The sequence below is a fragment of the Diabrotica undecimpunctata genome, chromosome 4 (genome assembly GCF_040954645.1).
Source record: "Diabrotica undecimpunctata isolate CICGRU chromosome 4, icDiaUnde3, whole genome shotgun sequence".
NCBI lineage: Eukaryota > Metazoa > Arthropoda > Insecta > Coleoptera > Chrysomelidae > Diabrotica > Diabrotica undecimpunctata.
In genome coordinates, this window is record NC_092806.1 from 37516250 (window position 1) to 37536663 (window position 20414).

The window sequence follows — 20414 nt, forward strand, 5'->3', positions numbered from 1 at the left end:
TGCACCGGAAAATCTGGAACTATAAAAGGGGTAAGATAAGAGAATATACGGAGATGCATAGGAAAATACTGAAATGGGCGCCAGCTAATTTCTTAAGGAAATTAACGAAAAAAAATAAATGAAGTTATGAACAACAAGGAATAAAGTACTATTGATTTAATACCGTGTAATAATGTTTAAAACCGAAAAGACACTATTGACCTTGTTCTGCTTTATTATAACTGTAAGCAGGAACTGAAATAAAAGTAAAACTACTTGTAACAAATATATTTATAATATTAACAACTAACAAAACTCACCTATATATATATATATATATATATATATATATATATATATATATATATATATATATAGAAAATTTAATTACAGTAGTGGGGCTACGGTATGCGAGGACCAAAAAGCCACGAAAAAATGAAAGATCCCCACTACTGGGCCAAACAAAAAGGTGTATTAGTAAATATATAATCTAAGTCCATGGGAGAAGCGAAATCTTAACACTAAGGTTAGTTACGAAGGTTAAATCCTAGATAGGTAAGGTAGGGAATATAAATACTAAAAACCCGTGACGGTTATACAAAAGAAACTACCTTACCTAACAAATATACGACTAATATGTGTCGAAGCAGCTAAACACCAGATCTATGTGTAAGTATGCTTACACATAGATGCTGGGAGATATCTAAAGTGATCAAGTGTGATGAGTATGGTCAACAGACTCGGAAAGATATATATATATATATATAATTTTTAAAAAACCTGATACATAAATTTCTTCCCTTCCCTTTTTAAAACCCGCTATACAAAAATCATGAACCCCTTCCCTATCAATGAATCTAATTTATTTAATTAATAACTATTTACCTAACTTTTTGTAGCTGATACAAAAACTGTAATAAGTACTAACCTTGGTATATGCATATACAAAGTTGTAAATTACAAGAAAAACCTTAACCCTGAGAAACTTGTTGTTAATGTCTGTCACAACACTACAGCTGTCCTGGTTAAGTCCCCTTAATACTCTAACGGTCCTTGGGGCTCTGAAATAAACGAATGAAGAAGAACGCTGTGGTTCTGGAGACAATCGGTTCCTGGTTACCAATGGGTTGAAGTAGGTGTTTGGTTAAACTACTTCTAATATTAAACGTTATCCTAATCGGGTGAAATCTACAAAAAATAACATTTAGAGAAACATCAAGGCACCCAAAGATGACTGTCAACACATACTCATACATCGAATTACCACAATAAACAAACATATTATTTCATCAGCTGACTGTCATCCTGTCTATTTATTGCGCCTGCGCATTTTAAGAATAGAAAAAAACTAATTAGGTGTCCGATAAATTTACGATCTAGGCTCAAGGCCACATGATACATATGAGAAAACTCGGATTTTACACTTTTAATATTTCAAAAGACAATGAAAATATCAATAAAATGATAGGCCTATAAAACTAAATGATTTAATTGCTCACCTGGGTTTTAAATAATTATTTCAGTAGATTTGGAAGCCGGGTTTTAGATATTCATTTCTGCAGATTTGGAAGCCGGTTTTTCAATCAAGATTTTTATCATTTGTTCCAATTTCTCCCTTGACGTTCGGGGAAAACATTAAATCCAATCCCAGATTTTCTACCCGATTTTAAGACAAAAAAATGATATGCCGGTTAAGGCTTGGAGAAATACACCTCTCTGTGTGAGTTGTTGGCCAAAACTGACTTTAGCCGAGCACCTCTTGATCACTTTAGTTTGCGCATCGTATCGTCTATTGCCCATAAACGTTTCATAAACGGGATTCTGAGGGGTTTTAGGATTTTAATAATAAATTATATTAATTAATTATATGTTAGCAGTTGTGACTGCTACAATTACCGCAAAAATTCTTGAGTCTATGGAATAGAAGAGAAAGACATGTAAAGCAGGAGACCTAAATAAGTTTTAAAAATATCAGAAAAATCTCGAGGAAAAAAGAAGTGGCGTTTTAAAATATGAAATTAAATGGGCGACCACAATAAGAAAATACGATAGCTTTAGCCTACTGAAGACAATTAATGAGATACTTACTTTCCAAGTCTGGAATACGAACAACTTAAATCCTTCTAATTATCGGCCACATAGATACTTCTATCATTTGTTAAAATTATGTCGTTGCATTTTTATCTCGTTTTTGTGCATTGCATTAGTTGGTGACTACTCTAAATGGCGCCACAGTTGTAGGTATCGGCCTTCTGAAAAGGAAAGGACGTGTACCTCTAGACGTTTGTACTTTTGGACAACTTAATTATTTTAAAGACTATAAACAGTATGAAGCTACAAAGCACCAACTACAATATTTTATGTAGAGTTGGCAACAGTGTATCAAAAACATAATTGTTGACCGATTGGCCGATAACGATAACGGTCGTACTCCCTACTATGAACATATATATATATATATATATATATATATATATATATATATATATATATATATATATATATATATATATACAAACAACACAGTTTATTAGGGTTGCAGTCAGAAAATTGGCAGGGATGTTAATGAAACACTCTTATGACTTTTTGTCTAGCTTTCGGAATGGTTTTATTCCTTTTTCAAGACACTGTAATAAGAAAAAAAGTGTAAATATTTATAAAATATCAGAAATCTTCAGTGCAACTTACTAGTCGTTGAGATTATTTATAAAAGCATAGACACTCAACATTAATAACACACACATAAAATATAAAATAGTGTAACACCGAAGCTAATGAACATCTTCAAAAATGTTAGTGATTTAAAAATTACAACCAAAAATGTGAAAACGGTATCGAAGTTAAACACAAAAACAAAAGATCCTTTCACAATACAGGAGTCATCGAATGTTGTTTATTCTATACCGTGTAATAATTGTAACAAAATATATATATAGGAGAATCATCTCGTAATTTTCACAGTAGGGTGATCTCACATCGTAGCGATATAAAAACCAAAAAAATAAATTGCATGTGCATTGACAGAACATGCATTAACGTTGAAACATGAATTTAATTTCGAGGATTCCTGTATTTTGGCAAAGGAGAAGAACCATACAAAACGTGTTTTCTTGGAAATGTGTTCCATAAAATCGAGTACATCTTGCATCAATAAAAAGTCAGACATAGATAAACTGAGCAACATTTATTGTTACTTACTGGAAAAATATCCAAAATAAAATTAATATCGACCTGTACCCGTACCCACACAAATTACAGTTGTATGCATCACATGTTGCATACCATTAAGACAGGTTTAAAAATTAAAATCACCTAAGATGGGCCTCTAGTATTTCTTAAAAAGAAATATGATATTAAGTACACCTAATTACTTTTAATCATAGGATCTTTTCTTTTTGTTCTCTATGTGCGAGAGTTAAAACACACTAGTAAAAGATGACAACAAAATTTTTACTACTTGTACCTAAATTTTAAAGAATTTTAAAATGTATTTTGTCCACTATTTTATATTTTATGTGTGTGTTATTAATGTTGAGTGTCTATGCTTTTATAAATAATCTCAACGACTAGTAAGTTGCACTGAAGATTTGTGATATTTTATAAATATTTACACTTTTTTTTTTATTACAGTGTCTTGAAAAAGGAATAAAACCATTCCGAAAGCTAGACAAAAAGTCATAAGAGTGTTTCATTAACATCCCGGCCAATTTTCTGACTGCAACCCTAATAAACTGTGTTGTTTGTTTATATTGACAGTCACTAATATCCAGTAATTCTTATATATATATATATATATATATATATATATATATATATATATATATATATATATTATCTATATGTCCAATACCGTTCTAACTAAAAAATCATAAACTTTATTTTATACTTCTCGTATCTGTTTTGATTTCTTTTTCTACTTCACACTGTACATGCACGCAGCGTAGTGACTTTATGATTAACGGCATGGCCTCCCATTGTTTCAGAGCGTGTTCAACGTGTTGGGGGAAACCTTGGCTCGACTAGAACAGGACGAAGAGGCCGAGAGATGGTACATAGCAGCTCTACACGCCCAGCCCGACCACGTTCCAGCCCATATCACCTACGGGAAGCTGCTAGCCAAAAATGTAAGCATCAAGTGTTTAAATATATGAGCCTGTTTGTATGTGTGTGTCTCTTGTTTTGGTGGGGAAAACGTAGATTTATGAGTTTGAGAGGCAGTAACATAAAGAATGAATTAGAGTGACTATTTTTTTCTGTTTATGAGAATAATAAGGGTCAACGTTCTTAAATTACTAAATTATTTACATATTTTGAGTTTTAGTTAACTTGCTGGTAATACTTCAAATTTTATTTTTTATTTTTACGTTAAATATGGTAAAATTCAAAGTAAAATATTGACTACTGCGAGGCTACTAAATCATTTTTAAATAATGACTCGAGAGTATATAAATATTAGAGTAGAACACCAGAACACCAAAACTGGTAGTATAGCAAGATTCTCTTTATAGTGCTAGTTTTTCTTCTTATGTTCTTAAGCATTTAGTATCAAAGTCGTTTAATTAATTTTAGTTCATTTATTATTCTTACTTATCTAAAATCACATTTTAAATAAAGGTAAAATATTGAATTAGAAAGAAATACGGTACGGAAGTTTTTTATATATCCAGTATATTCGGAATCAATTAAACTTTTTCGCAATAAAGGAGACTGAATTTTTGTATAGATTCATTAAAATACGATTATTATTACAAAATCTTATATATCTCCAGATATATTTTTACTACCATTTACAAGGTATTTCTAGCCATTAAGTCTATTTTATATTCATAGCCCTTTCTAATATCTAGACAAAATTGTAATTCCAGTAATCCATTTGGTAATAAAACCATATTTATAAAATCATAATTCCTGCAAAATCAATATTTGTGTAGTTCATCATGGAAATGGAAATGGTGTATTATTTGTCTCCATTTAATTTCCTCGATGACGTCGCCGACCTTCCAGTATGTTGACAAAAGGGGTAGAATTCGCATTCATGAAGACTCTAATGGATTAGATAAACAGTGGCGAGGACGCATAGATTCTAATGAAATTTTATGCGCATTGCTGCCACAATACACCGCTGGATATTTTAGACGATTTCACTGGAATACGATTAAGATTATATAAACGGTATTACATAACACATTCAGCAAATATGCCTAAGAAATTGGTTGCGTTTTACATTTTGCTAGAGATACGTACTTGAAGCTTTTGGGCAAACTTTATTATTGTTTCATTTACATAAATAAACGTTGTTTATATAAAGGAAAGAACGTAATAAAATGTGAAAAAAATATTTCACTACATAAATGGATTTCGCCGTTTATTGCATCCTTATTTCCAGCGTTTTTTGTCGAAGCTATCTTCAGTCCTTAAATTTCTGGCCTTCATTGCATTTTCGACATCTTCTCTCCCAGACTGTCTTAGTTTACCTCGTTTTCTTTTGGTAGAAGGAGTCCATTTTTCTATTTTTTTTTGTATCATTTTGAGGCACTAAAATTAACAAAGGGCGCGACAGGAAGATAATTTGTCGCCAAATCTATTTAGAGTCAGAAATAGATCTATTAGATGTTAAGATCTATTTTAAAGCCAGAGTTATGCTACAACAACTGCAGCAAGTAACGCAGAGAGTCAGTTTAAAGATAAGCTATGGGAAAACTGACTTAACTAATAAAAATCAAGAAATCGATCATAGAAGTTGTGAAACGATCACGAAATATTATTAACAGAGACCAACATACATGTGATCTACTTAAAGGAGTAATTTTAGGTTGGGCTGTATTTAAAAAAATGATAGACGTGTTTAAAACAAATATACCAATCCCTTTAAAAAAGCTTTTAACCAGTGCATTTTGCCAGTCCTCACATATTGAGCAGAAAGGCTTACTTTTACAAAAAAATCAGCAAAAGAGTTGAGAATATATGGTAAAGTGGAGATATGATTGCTTGAAATAGGCTTGAAAAATAGACTGCGATCAGGCCATGAAGTTGGGGTGTTTACATTGTAAAACTGACCCTATACTACATGCTATGGCATGCAACATCACGAGGTATGAGCGAAAACACAAAGTGCATTATTACTCATACGCTTATGAAACGCACCTGGCGGATCTTCACATTTCACTCTATCACTTTCCTATCAGCCTCTCTTGTTCAACTCTTGTTTCTTCCGACCCTAAATGGCTATTAGGTTCTCGAGGGCAGATGGGTCACTATATTTGCTTGTACTACATACTTTTGACTAAGGGAGAAAACCCTGACAGAAAATCCTGGTCCTCCTGGTAGGGGGCTGGGGCGTAGAGCCTGCTTCTCTTTATCTGTAAAAAAACCCACTGCAAAAAATTCTAAAATCTAGCCTCGGGGCGCAGACGAAATCAAAACGAAGACGACGTAACAAACGAACAAGGACTTTGAATATAAATACATGAAATATCCAAGGGTGAAGAACAGTTGAAACATTTGAAATGTGGTCATTGAGAAGAACGATGCGCATACCTTGGATGGATAGAGTTCGAAACGCTGACTTCCTTGAAAGAGCCGGCGTGGAAAGAGAACTCTTTGAATTAATTAAAAAACGCAAGATTGGTTACCTTGGGCACATATTGAGAGGAGCAAAATATGAAATACCACAGTTAATCCTACAAGGGAAGATCGAAGGTAGGAGAGGAGCTAGCCGCAAACAATTATCCTGGTTAAGGAATATTAAAGAATGGACAGAAATACACAATACAGGCGAGCTGTGTCACGCCGCCAAGAACAAAATTCTAGTAATAAGATAGTCGCCTACGCACTTTGGTATATGGCATGTTAAGAAGAGAAGGAGAACAGTCAGACGAAATCATAGCAGAAGTAAAAAAAATCACAAATAATCACAGTTCTTACCGAAACAAAGAAAAAAGGCCAAGGTAGCGAAGACATAGTAGGTTTTATTTTTATGTTTATAGTGGAGTAGAGAAGAACAAGAAAGCACAAGCAGGGGTATTAATATTGACAAAAAAGACTTAAAAGGAATCCTGAAAAGCTGGGAAAAAATCAATGAGAGAAATATTATAGTAAATAGTAATATATTTTATGTAAAAAGGGTAAGATCCCGAGATCATTGGATAATATGCGCTATTAGAAAGTGCATCAAAAACAGATAAACAAATATTCTACGAATCCTTATCAGAACTTATTGAAAATGTAAATAGCCACAAAGAAATTGTACTTTTGGGAGATTTTGTTGCTTGGAAAGAAAAAAAAACAATTGACAAAGTGGTAGATAAATACGGAGATGCCAACATAAATAAAAATGGGAGACATTTATTACAATTCTGTGAACAGCCCTCTCTAAAAATTCTATACGGATTCTACCATCATAAAAATATACATAAGTATACCTGGTTCCAACCAATGACAAACACGAAGTCAATTATAGATTACGTTATCACAAAACAAGAAACACACATACAAGTCGAAAACGTAAGAGTGTGAAGAGGACCGGAGTGCGGAACTGACCACAATAAGGTAAGATCAAAATATTACCTACCGTATCGACCATAACTACTACATCGAGATGATAACCAACCAGCATAATCAAAACCACTGGAAACAAATCTACCCAAATACAATATTGATGCAATGCAAAACAACTCAACATCATTTAAATCTAAGTTACGGCTTAGCCAAAAATTAACAAACCTGATCTACTCTTCCGCACAAAATACCTACCAAAAGATAATAAATAAATTCAATGAAGCAGCTTATGAAGCACTAGATACGAACGAAAGGAACAAAAAGGATACTCCATTGTGGTGGACAAATGACATCGATAATACAGTACACAACAAGAAACTAGCACATCCGAAGTGGCTGCAAATAAACGACCCCATTGATGGACGAATATACGCAAGATCAAACAGAGAAGTAAGAAATCTAGTAACTAAAGCAAAAAATGCTGCCTGGGAAAGTAAATTCGAAGAGCTCAACAAATATATATATATGGTCAACAAGATCAAGAGAAGCATGGAAAACGGTAAAAAACCTGAGAACAAACAGAAAAGAAGTGAGTAGAATAGATTTAATAAAAGAAAGATCTTGGAACGAACATTACTTACAACTTACAACAAGAGCGCAATTCAATCACACCATTACAACAACATATGAAGTGGAATACGATGAAGACGATGAAATAACAGTACAGGAAGTCGAAGATGCAATACAAAGTCTAAACACTCCAAAAACATGTGGATCACAAGGTATACCGAATGAATTATTAAAACACAGCGCACAAGTATTGCGAGAATTACTGGGATTTAGCTTCACCTTATTCTATAAAGAACATGACTTACCACCGAAGTGGATAAAAGTACATAATAACAACATATACAAAAAATGAGATAGAAAGAATTTTTCAAACTACAGAGGGCTGAGTGTCATAAATTTGCTTTCAAGACTCTACGGAAAAATAATAAAAAATACAATTGAACAAGAGATGACATATGTTGAAGAACAAAATGGATTTCGTGCAGGCAGATCCTGTATAGACAGCATATTTTCTCTAAAACAGTTATTAACAAAAGATTAACCCACAACCTTTCAACTTATGTACTCTTTATAGATCTGACAAAGGCATACGATAGAGTACGACTTTCAATGCTCTGGATAGCAATAGAAAAGCAAGGAATTAATAAAAAAAAGCAGTATAACATCTTTACAAAAATATGACGATAAAAATTAAAACTGAAAACAAATTAACTAGAGAACTTCCTATTAGTAAGGGTCTAAAGCAAGGCTGCTGCATAGCACCTACACTCTTTAAAATATATCTAAATGGGGCGCTCTCATTATGGAGAAGAAAATGCTTCAATATGGGCATTCCAATCCAGGACGAGAGATTGTACACGATACACTTTGCTGACGACCATGCCATTCTAGCTGAAAACGAGTGCAATATAGACTATGCTTAGAAAACTGGAGGAGGAGTACATCAAGTGGGGTATTAAAGTTAATATACAAAAAAACCGAGTATTTAGTTACAGGAAATAAATTAGAATATCTACAGATTGAAATGGGAACAATAAAATAAATTGAAACCTTCAAATACTTGGGTGTTTAAATAACGTCAAAAGTAGGGAGCAACGAAGAAATAAATTCTAGGATTGGCCAAGCAAGATCAGCCACTAGACAGCTACACGGACTATTGTGGAATAATAAAATAACAAAAGAAAATAAAAAAAGAATTTATAAAACAATATTAGAAAGAGTTGGGTTATACGGCGAAGAACTTTCGGAAATCAGTCAAAAAAGAAATCAAAAATTAAGGCAATGGAAATGGACTATTGGAGACGATTTTGCCGGCATACTAGACTTGATAGGGTAAGGAACGCAGGTATTAGGAGAGAAATGGAAGTTGACCTAGACATAATAGATACTATCGAAGCCAAAATACTAAACTGGTATGGACACCTGCAGAAAATGCCTGAAAGTAGATGGCAAAAAAAGATGGAAAAATGGACTCAGCATACTAGAAGAAAACAAGGTAGACCAAGACGGTCATGGAAAAAAGATGTCAAAGATGCAATGACCGCCAGAGAATTAAAAAGTGAGGATTGCTTCAACAGAAACCGCTGAAAATTACGATTTGAAAAACGGCGCCAGCTATAGAAGACTCGCCTATTATATTATATAAAATATAGTGAGAAATAAGGAAGTTATTCGTAGACGAACCAAAGTGGAAGACATTATGGAACGTATTAAGACAAAAATAGAGATATGCTGGACATGTTTCCAGAATAGAAGACGACAGGTGGACAAAAAATTGTTTGACTGGAGATCACGGGAAAACAAGCAAATTTCAGAAAGATCCCAACGCGATGGACCGATGACCTGAAAGGAATTTTGACCCATTGAATAGTAAAGTTGCAGAAAAGAAAAGTATGTAAACATCTGAAGGAGGTCTATGTTCAAAAATAAACAACTCAGTGCTGATTAATGATACTGATGACGATTTTTAAAAAAGTTATTTGCAGGTATCCATACCAGTTTAGTCTCTTGGCTTTAATTGTGTCTGTTATGTCTAGATCAATTTCCATTTCTCCCTCAATATCTTCTTTCCTCTCCCTATGAAGTCTAGTAAACCGTGAGTATAGTCTCCAATAGTTATTTTCATGGTTTTTATTTTCAATTGGTTTCTTTGATTTATTTCCCAGTGTTTGGTACCAAACAACCGAACAACCCAATAATTTCTATTCTTGTTTTATAAATTCTTTTTTTATTTTCTTTTGTTATTTTATTATTCTACAATAATCTGTGTAACTTCGTAGTGGCTAATTATTTTGGCCAATGCTAGAATGTAATTATTTGTTAATCCCGGCTTTTGATGTTATTTGGACCAAGTAGTATTTGGAGGTCTCATTGATTTAATAGTTCTCATTTCAATTTGTAGGCTGTTGGTTTTTCTCCTGCAACTAAATACTCCCATAGCAAACGGACTGACAGGATGCATTGAGAACACTTTTTGGCGAAAACAACATATTAACACTAAGATGAAGTCAATAGTTTATTAAGCCAGTGTAAGACCAATAATGGCATATGCATCAGAAAAAAACAGTACTCGACTCGACCACAACACAAAGACTATTGATAACAGTGGAGATGAGAGTACTGAAAAGAATTTCACAAAATATACTGAAAGATCGAAAGAGGAGTAAAGATATTAGAAGAAAGTATTACGTACATAATATAAACGAGTGGACACTAAACAGCAAAAAAAATGGAATTACCACATAAGCAGAATGGAGAGACCCGCGTGGCCAAAGTAGCAAGAGATAAATCACCAATCCATAAAACTCCATAATACTTTATTCTTTGTGATATTTCATGTGGCATCCTTCGAAATAATACCTTCTTTTTGTGGTGCCTATCCGTTACGGATGTTGGCTACTAGCATGGCAATTCTAACTTTATTGACCGCAGCTCGAAACAGTCCTGAAATGGTCAAGGAAAACCATTTTCGTAAGTTCTGGAGCCAAGATATTTTTCTTCTTCCTGGTTCCCTCTTTCCGTAGACCTTTTCCTATAATATAAGTTGCAGTAGGTTATATCTATGATCGTTTCGCATTATATGTCCAAGATATTCTAGCTTGCGCTGTTTCACTGTGGATATAATTTCACATGTTTTATCCATCCCACGTAGAACCTCAATGTTTGTTATTCGGTCCACCCAGGAGATCCTCAGTATCTGTCTATAACACCACATCTTAAACTCCTCGAGTTTTCCCATGGATGCCTCGGTTAGTGTCCATGATTTAACCTCATAGAGCAGCACTGTAAATACGTAGCATCTCAATAAAAGGATTTTCATTTTTAAGGATAGGTCGTGGTTCTTAAATATCTTGCTCATTCTGACAAATGCTGACCTGGCTTTTTCAATTCTTTGTTTTATCTCAACGTTGGTCGTTAGTAGTAACGGGGCACTTGGAGTATTTGTTGCTGATCTACCAGTAATTGACTAGGTGGAATATGCTTCTTACCGATGACCATATACTTTGTTTTCTTGATGTTAAAATTAAGCCCGTATTCTTGACTGATTCTCCACTATTGCGTTACTAGTGTCTGTAAACCTTCTAAAATGTCTTCAAAGAGGATGGTATCGTCTGCATACCTATTCGACTTAACATGTTCCTATCAGTGCTTTAGTCAAGCGGATTTGAAATTTTGTTCATGTGATGATCTTCAGTACTAACGTTTCCATGTTCTGAAGACGTTGCCATACAATTTTTTTTTTAATTTTGGAAACACCAAATATACATGTATATTTTACATTTTAATAACAGGCCACTTAAAATTTGTTTCTTTTAATTTCAGATAAGTAGAGTAGCCGAAGCAGAACTGTGGTTTAAAAAAGCTCAAAGAATAGCTCCTGAAGATCCTAGTGTATTTCATCATTACGGTAAGTTTACACCTAAAACAAAAATATGTATTGTATTTTTAACTATAACAAATACATAAATGTTAGAATTATTAAGTAAATAGTATACGCCCGTAACAGACTAATATGTGCTAATTTTTCTTATTCAAGCACGCGGCATCTTCTTACGGTATAAAAATTAATTTTATTTTGGCTTAGTTTTCGGATTCGGATCGTTCGTGTCCAGTTTGTGTTGGATGCTTTAGGTGTAAAGTTTTTAAATAAAAAATATTCCAATAATGTTAAAACAAGTGATTAATAAAGGCTTATTTAAAGTAAAGTTATTTTATATCAACCATTTTGAACCAGTAACCCTAAAAATAAGACAAATATTTTCAAAAACCTGTTTTTGGCAATAAATGAATGTAATTAGAACAAAACAAAAATAAAAAAAAATGGAAAAGCGATAGACAGATACGTGTAAAAAGAGAAATATCTGATGCAGAGCAGCTTAACAATTGATGCAATTTTCATTATATGGCAGCTGATGGGAAAATACAGGAACAATGAAACAAACACTTATATGGTGTTTTTTAATATTAAGAAACCCTGTGACAAAGTGTCTCGAGAAATTTTGGTGAGCGCTTGTAAGTCAGAAATTCCTGATGCATATATGATTATTGGCATTGTGATTTAAAGAATATTAAACGCAGAAGTTACTAGAAGAATAGGAAATGAAGCTGAAATAATATTGACTACCAAAAGAACAAAAAATAAACTACTTACGCCGTAAACTACGAAGATACTCATCATTGCAGCTTATTATGCATATACACACAACAATTTTTGTAGAATCCCAGCTCCGAGTGACATATCTGTCCCAATGGAACAATGGGACTCACATGTCCGGTCACACTCCGTAATGGAGTGGTACCTATCTGACCTCCTAGCTATAATCAATCACCCCTCAAAGGACAAAATTAATAAGAAGATCTACAAGGAAACTAAGTTTCTGTAGCTGACTGTATGACTGTATACCATATATCACAAAAAATTTATTTAAAAGTCCTTAATAAAAGGTATATAATTAAAATACCCTATCGGGCTACATCACAGAACGTTTTCGGGATCGAAAGTTAATGTTTCATCATCAGTGTTATCTAGATGTACATGTTTTGAGCCACTAAATACTTGGAGAAAAACCCGTTAAACCCATCTTATATGCTAGAATGTTAAAGTTAGAACAGGAATTGATAACATGGCAACGTAAAGTCTTACGTTGCCATGTTGTAAGTACTGTACGTTGTTAATCCTGAGACAAAGCTACTTCGAATGCCCTGTGTAATGGGACATTCTTTGTTTTACTTTATATGGTTAAGCCGCTTGATTTTGGGGTAGCTAGAAGAGCTTTTCTCTTTATGAATGACTGAAGTTAATTTTTACATGACTTTGAACTTGTGTCCCAAAATATGTGATTCGGACAGCGAGTCACCAACCTAATTCGGTGACTTCCCACCCGGATTGTGTGTACTCAGTCACTCAGCCGCCGAATTGGCAAAATAATTTTTGTTCTCCTCGTCGGCTGAACGCCAGAAGGGTCTGGCCATTGAGCCCACGTTTGTAGATACGTGCTTTCGATGCTTAAGTTCTGCAAACTTGGTCCTTTTGATCTACCTGAAAAGCCTTTTATCTTAACAGGTTTTCTGCCTATGTTGCTTCACATAGTATTGACTCTAATTTTTTGTATTTTTTTGGTGCCGCATGCGTGCTAATACAGAAGGTTATAAGTATTAAAAATAAAAATACCTACATAAAAGAAATAAAATATAAGGATAGGGTATTTTTTGGGTCTTCTGTTACTGCGTTTATTCAATTACTGCTTGCCTATCATGTCTTTACTATTCTTCTGGGTCTTCTCTTTATGCAGCTAGCTGCTGTTTGGGCCGTCTATGTAAACTGTCCTTTAGTTTTAGTCATAGTCTATTAAATATTTTAATAGTCTAGGATGGTTCCTGAGATTGTTGAAAATCACCTGTGCTTTTACGTCTATTGTTCTCAGTATTCTCTTTTGTTTTGAGTTTCTAAATAAATACCTTAACAAAACGTACTTAGGTATATTCAGAGCCTCTCTGATTATGTGGTTCTGGACTATTTGTATTTTGTTTCTGTTTGAATTGCAAGTGAGTTCTTATGCGGTCGAGGCGTATGTTAGTGTTGGTAAAATTATACAGTTTGCCATCCTAATCTTTGTTTAAAATCTCAGTTTACTCTTTCGACCTATTAATGAGGAGAGTTGACTTCTAATCATTTTAGCTTTCTGGAACGTTTGTTTCACGTATTCTGTGAACTTCAGATTTTTGTCCAATGCTACGCCTAGATATTTGGATTGATTTGACCATTAGATTTACTTATTGAATAGGGATAGAACCCCATTTGGTCCGCCTTAACTTTTATTGTACAATGACGGCCTTTGCTTTTCAGGATTGGCAGCTATCTTTCACTGTACACACCGATCTTGTAGTCCGTTAAGTGCCCTTTAAAGGTGTCTTGTTGCTTGATCTGGGTTGGTAATGTTAACAGCTATCTCACTGTATCGTCTCCTTTTAGACTAAGCAACAGTCTAGGTTTGTTTGGGGTATCCGATGTATATAATGGTGTATAGATATGGCGACAACACCGCTCCATGTGGCACATCAGCCATCATGGATCCAGCTTCGGACTGATTGGCCCTATCCGAACTCTGAACGTCCTGTCGGCTAACTATGACGAGAGAAGACATTTCATCGCCTCACTGTAACCATATTGGTTCATTTTATGCTGCAAAGCTTCATGTCAGACTCTGTGAAATGCTATACTGATATCTAGAAATGCGGCTCTATATATTTCTTTTCATTGAACGCTTTTGTTATATATTCTGCCAGACGCAGAACCTGAAGTTCACATGAGCGTTCGGATCTAAATCCGAACTGTGCTTCAGGTATGGTTCCGATTTCTTCTGATTCTTATTTTAGTCTAGCTAGTATAACCCACTCCAGCAATTTTGCTTATATATGCCAATTTTTCTGTGGAAATATGTCATTTTCCCCAGGTTTTTCGATCATTATTACGTGAATTTCATTCCATCTGCCAGGAAAATGTCTTAATCTTAGGATTTGGTTGATTAAATTTGTTATGTATACTATTGCTTTTGCTGGCAGATTCCTTAGAGCTCTATTCGTAATATGGTCCATTCCTGGAGCTTTTTTGGTGTTAGTACACTTGACTAACTATCTGATCTCTTCAGGGGAGGTGTAAGTAATATCTTTGTTGCTACTTTTTCGTTTTATTTCCCTGTGTCTTCTTTTCACTTCTTCTGTGAAGTCGAGATCTTTATCGGGAAGACAGTTGTTCCTACATTCTCTTTCTAGCATGTTTTTCAACAAAATTTCCGCTTTGTCTTTCTCTGCGTACACAATTCCATTTTCTCCATGTAAGGGTGAATTGGTTTTTTATCTTTTCTTAGTATTTTAGATAGCATCCAGAACGCAGATTTATTTGAGTTTAGTTGCTGGATATAGCTGTCCCCATTTTTGTTTCGATGTTCTTCTAGTTGTTTTTTGACCTGCCTATTTAGCTTATTAGCAATTCTTTTATCCTCTTGGCTTTTTGTTCTGTTATTTCTCCTTTTCCTGTTTTTTCCTTTATTAGTTCTTTTAACTCGTTGCTTATTTCTCTGAATGTGCCATTAACTGTTGTTGTTTCTTTTTCTGTGGTGCTGGCCTCGATAGCATTTTGTATCGTTTTTTCTAGGTTTAGAACACATTGTTTTAGTTCCTGTTTTGTGTTTATTATTGTTGTTGATAGTATTGCTTACTATTCTTTTGTAGTTTGGCCAACTTGTCCGTTTTTACCTGTAGGTTTCCAAACAGCTGTTTCTACTTTACCCAAGATCAATAAAATTGGGTTGTAATTTGATTCACCCTCATCCATTGAGTGTATATCGTGTTGTTGACCCACGTTTTGTAGAATTGCTATGTCCAGGAATAGGATTGTAGGAAGTCTATCTCAACCATGAAAGTATGTAGGTTCTGTGGGTCCTACCACCATGGTGTTTTGTCTGTCTTCGAGATAGCCACAAAATAATCTCTTGTTATGATTTGTGGTTCTGTCGAACCAGTTGGGCGAACTTGCGTTCAGGTCTCCAATGATAATGGTGAGGTTCTCTATATCCAAAATGACATTCAGGTCTTCATTGAAGATCGGAACATTAGGCTGGCTGTAAGGATTGCTGTTTTAGAATTGACCACGGATTTTAATTCCTTCGGCTGTTATGTATTCCTAGTTGCTTGTGTGTAGCGAGACAGATTCTGTTACTAATGCACTCTGTATGCTTCTGCTCCCTGGCTGTGTAGCATAATGTTTCATTTTGGGTGCCTTTGAACAACCCCTGCAATTTACTGTATGGGCTTTGCCACAGTTTGCACATTTTGTTACACTATGCACACTAAGTGTTATAAAGGATTTTAAAAACTAAATTCTTTGACTATGTTTGATTAATTGCACCAGTAATGTTCAATTGAGCTTGTGTCTGAAGAACTACATGGTTCGAAATAGCTATTGGTGAAATATACTGAATTTCACTGATCAGTTCTTCCTCATTCGTGATTATCAAGTCTAAAACTAAAGGTGTATTGCCCTGAGAATATCCAGTAGGTTGTATTACTAATTGGTTCAGATTAGTTTAAAAAAAAATTAATTGGAAAATGTGAAATTGGGAATATTTTGTTTCATTATGTCTGAGTTCTTTCTGGATTAGCTTAAACTAATCGTACTCCTTTTGATTTTGCTGAGGGTAAATCAGTTTATTATGTACAAAATTCTATTAAAAACTAAACAATTTAATCAAATAAAGTTTTAGTAGATCGGGCGAAAAACATTGTAAAAAAAGCATTCGAAATGCATTCATATTTCCTTAAGTCGTAAAAACAGACCCTCCGAATAAAAATTTTAAATATCTTTTTGTATAAATCCATCCCTTGCCTAATTTATAAAGAAATTATGCGTTTTTATATTTCGAATTTAATATTTTCTTAAATAAAAATTAATTAAAATAAGACTGCGAGCCAATTTAATTTCGTTAAGAAAATAAGAGGCTAATTCAAGGATAAATTGCAGACGGAAAGTTTTACTTTTTTACGCAGTTTCGTTTAATTTATAAAACAGCCAAATACATTTCCAGTGAACTCATTGCTGAATAATTACCAGATTTATAATTTATAATATCAACGGTTTTAATTAATTCATCCAACTAAAATGTACCAAGTTTTGCTTTAAATTGTGTAGTTGGTATTTCATTACTGTCAAAACAATATTCATTTTGCATCGTTTTCAAAAAAAGAGCGTTAGGAAACGACCGCATGTTTTAACCTTCAAGCAGACGCATCCAAATAGTTCATTATGGAGCGTAAGTGTATCCATTGCACAATAGAAATTATTTAAAATATTATTTTTTTTTTATTGTGACAAGAAAACCATTTTTCATTTTTGAATAAGAAAAATATCAAACAAATTATAGCAAAATTATTGACGAAAAACACTAAATCTAGCACCTCGAAATATTTTGAGAATCACAGAAAAACAACAATTATACCAGAATGTTACAAATCATTCAATGTTACTCGATTAATAATGAAGCTACAAAATATATCTCAATCTGATAGATAGTTATTTAGCTAGTTGTAAAATTACTTTAACATTTTTACATAAAACCGTATGATTTTATTTTTAAGTCAATTTAAGCATTATTTTTCTGCGTCACTTCTCTCTATATATATAACTCCTCGATGGTCTCAGAATACCGGTCCCTAGACTGCGGCCTCCAGATTCTCTTGTTAACCGGCTTCTACATTCCCTCGGAGACGTTGGAACATCTCCGAAGAGAAATTGAAGATTCCTCACGTGCTACACTTGCAAATTCATGCAAATTGGTGGCTTTCATCTCCGTAAAAAACGACTGCGCCATGTTACACCGCGAGAATTTGAAGGACCGTCCATGGCACACTCTAAATTTTCTCTGCGAACGCCTGCGAATTAGGTTTCCGTAGGCTGGCTGCGGAGGGTGGTGGATGATGTGTTGAAAACTGAATTTAATGTTACTTGGAAAATATGGTGGTAAATGTATGTTTTCTTTTTATTTAGTTGTTAGCGGTAGTTCGTGATTTTAAAACGAAGATTTACTGCAACTGCTGGAACAGTTTTTATAAAATTTATTTTTTTACTTGTTGGTTCATACTGTATTTTGTTTGTATGGATCTGCAGATGTAAAACGGCCATTATAAGGGAAAATGACAATATACTGCTCAAGAAAATGGGCATACTTATTATGCTCTTAAATTCTCTTATTCAAATTTATACATACAAAACAAGTAAATTTTTATAGTAACAGAATAATATGACCAGAAATAACTCATTTATTTTCACGATCTAATATCTAATAGAAATTAAATTATTATTATTAAATTATTAAATGGAAATAGAAAAAAATCCAACGCAATCAATGTCAAAAAAGATACACAGAACCTAAATAAAATATATTTTAATCTGAATTAAATAATAATAAATATAACACCATAAAAAACCTTTAAAGTCATAACATATCTCCACTTTACCTTACCTTTAGTGTTATATCACATTAATTGCAGCAAAAAATACATTTTTTTAAAATATTCAAGAATGCCTACTGTAATTGTGTGACGATGCTGTAAATGATCCATTTTACCATCATTAATTCTATGCAGTTGCCAGGCATGTTTGTTCTGCTAGATCCAACATGTGGCTTATTATGGGAAAATGTCATTTGTTGCCACAGATGGCTACTCTGTAGTAGCTAATATTTTAATCTGCCCGATCGATGCTATCCATGTTTCCATTGTACTGTTTTACAATAGTAGGTTTAACAAATGGGTACCTTCTTCTTTTCTTTTTGACAATTCGTTGTACTTGCTTTGTTGGATATATCTGATTGTGATAGAATATTATGGAAACAACAATATTTTGATTTCATTTAAAAACTTCTATTTAACTTTCCTTTGCCGTACAGTAGTCAAACGAACCTCTTTCTTTCTTTTTCAGTATGTCTGAACCCTCAATATCACAATCTTTACCTAGATGATTTGTCTTATTGTGCCTGTTCCTTTACGCCCCTTTGATGTAAGTTTTTCCAAAAACAGCAGCATGGTAAAATAGTTGTCAATATATATATCATAGGGTAATTTAAAAGCCTTGGCTTCTAGGGAATCAACAAATTAGTTGATTCCCATTCAAAACTTCTATCCCCATCTAATAGGTTTACGATGGATAAACTGCTTGGATCCATGTTTTCCATAATACGGAACCATTGACTCATCCAAGCTGTGGTGTTCTTCTTGTGGTGCTAAATCAAGAAATTTTTGTTCACTTCATCAATCAGAGGTGAAACATCAGTACATATGTCGCCTAGAAACACTCGTATATCCAATATATAATAGAATTTCAACAAAAAACTTAATTTAGTTTGTTGTAATATGGTCTTTACGGTTATGTAAATTGGCGTACATATTTGAAAATGCAACAATCATCTGAATAATTGTATCATAAAAAAAAGAAAAAAAGTATCTACCGGGGAAATTATGTTCCTTGGAATTTCTGTTATACTTCAATTTGAAATATTGCTATGTATATCTCTGTTGGTCCATCAATAGTTTTTGTGGCGGTTTCCCTTCTGTTCTTTCACATTTACTGTGGGAGCTTTTTAGACTTTGACGTATTCTTTTTAGAGTGCGGCAAAGGCATGTCGTCTTCATTCGGATCTGGTATGGATTTTTGGATCATTTATGATTATCTCTGCCTCCACCCGTAGTTAATTTCCTGAAAAGTTACTTATTTCCACAGCCTCTTCATCACCGCTGTCCTCGTCATTCTCTTCCCCATCTTTGGGTGGAAAAATAAGTATGTCATCAGAAAGTTCATTATCTGACAAATTTTCTATCTCGTCCATAAACTCACTTAAAGTCAAAGGTTTTGTCCAGTACCTAAAAAAATATTCATATTTAGTATAGCGAAAAACGCCAGCCACCGTTCTTTATAAAGAACACCAAACTTTGATAACCAATATACAAAAACAATAGTAGTTTTTCTATATAATTACTTTTTATATATAAAGTCGGTTTACAACGTTCTTCGACGTCTTCCGATTTCCAATCTCCATCTCATTCTATCGTTCCATAGATCGTCCTCCAGTTCTCTTTCTCTGATTTCTTGAATACTTTAATTATAATTACTTTTTACATATAATATTTAAGGCATTTTAAATACTGATATAAAATATATTTAAAATTAAAGGATTTGAACAATATATTTTACTAACCTTTTATCAGTCATGTTTGGAAACTATAAACAGTCTTTCCGGTAACCTCAAAAATTCTGCCGAAAACACCAGAATTATTCAACGATTGTTATTTTTTTTTTTAATCAAATGGCGTTTTGT

General features: G+C 33.6%; 1 protein-coding gene across 2 annotated transcripts in view; it reads left to right on the forward strand.

The window, feature by feature from the left end:
* The window catches only part of Tmtc2 (Transmembrane O-mannosyltransferase targeting cadherins 2), a 1074543-nt gene that overhangs the window by 998961 nt on the left and 55168 nt on the right, over positions 1 to 20414 (forward strand). For both annotated transcript variants that reach the window (XM_072529360.1, XM_072529361.1), the window contains exons 7-8: positions 3963 to 4103; positions 11869 to 11953. In XM_072529360.1, the coding sequence (XP_072385461.1) occupies positions 3963 to 4103; positions 11869 to 11953 (226 nt within the window). The remainder of the gene's footprint in view (positions 1 to 3962; positions 4104 to 11868; positions 11954 to 20414) is intronic.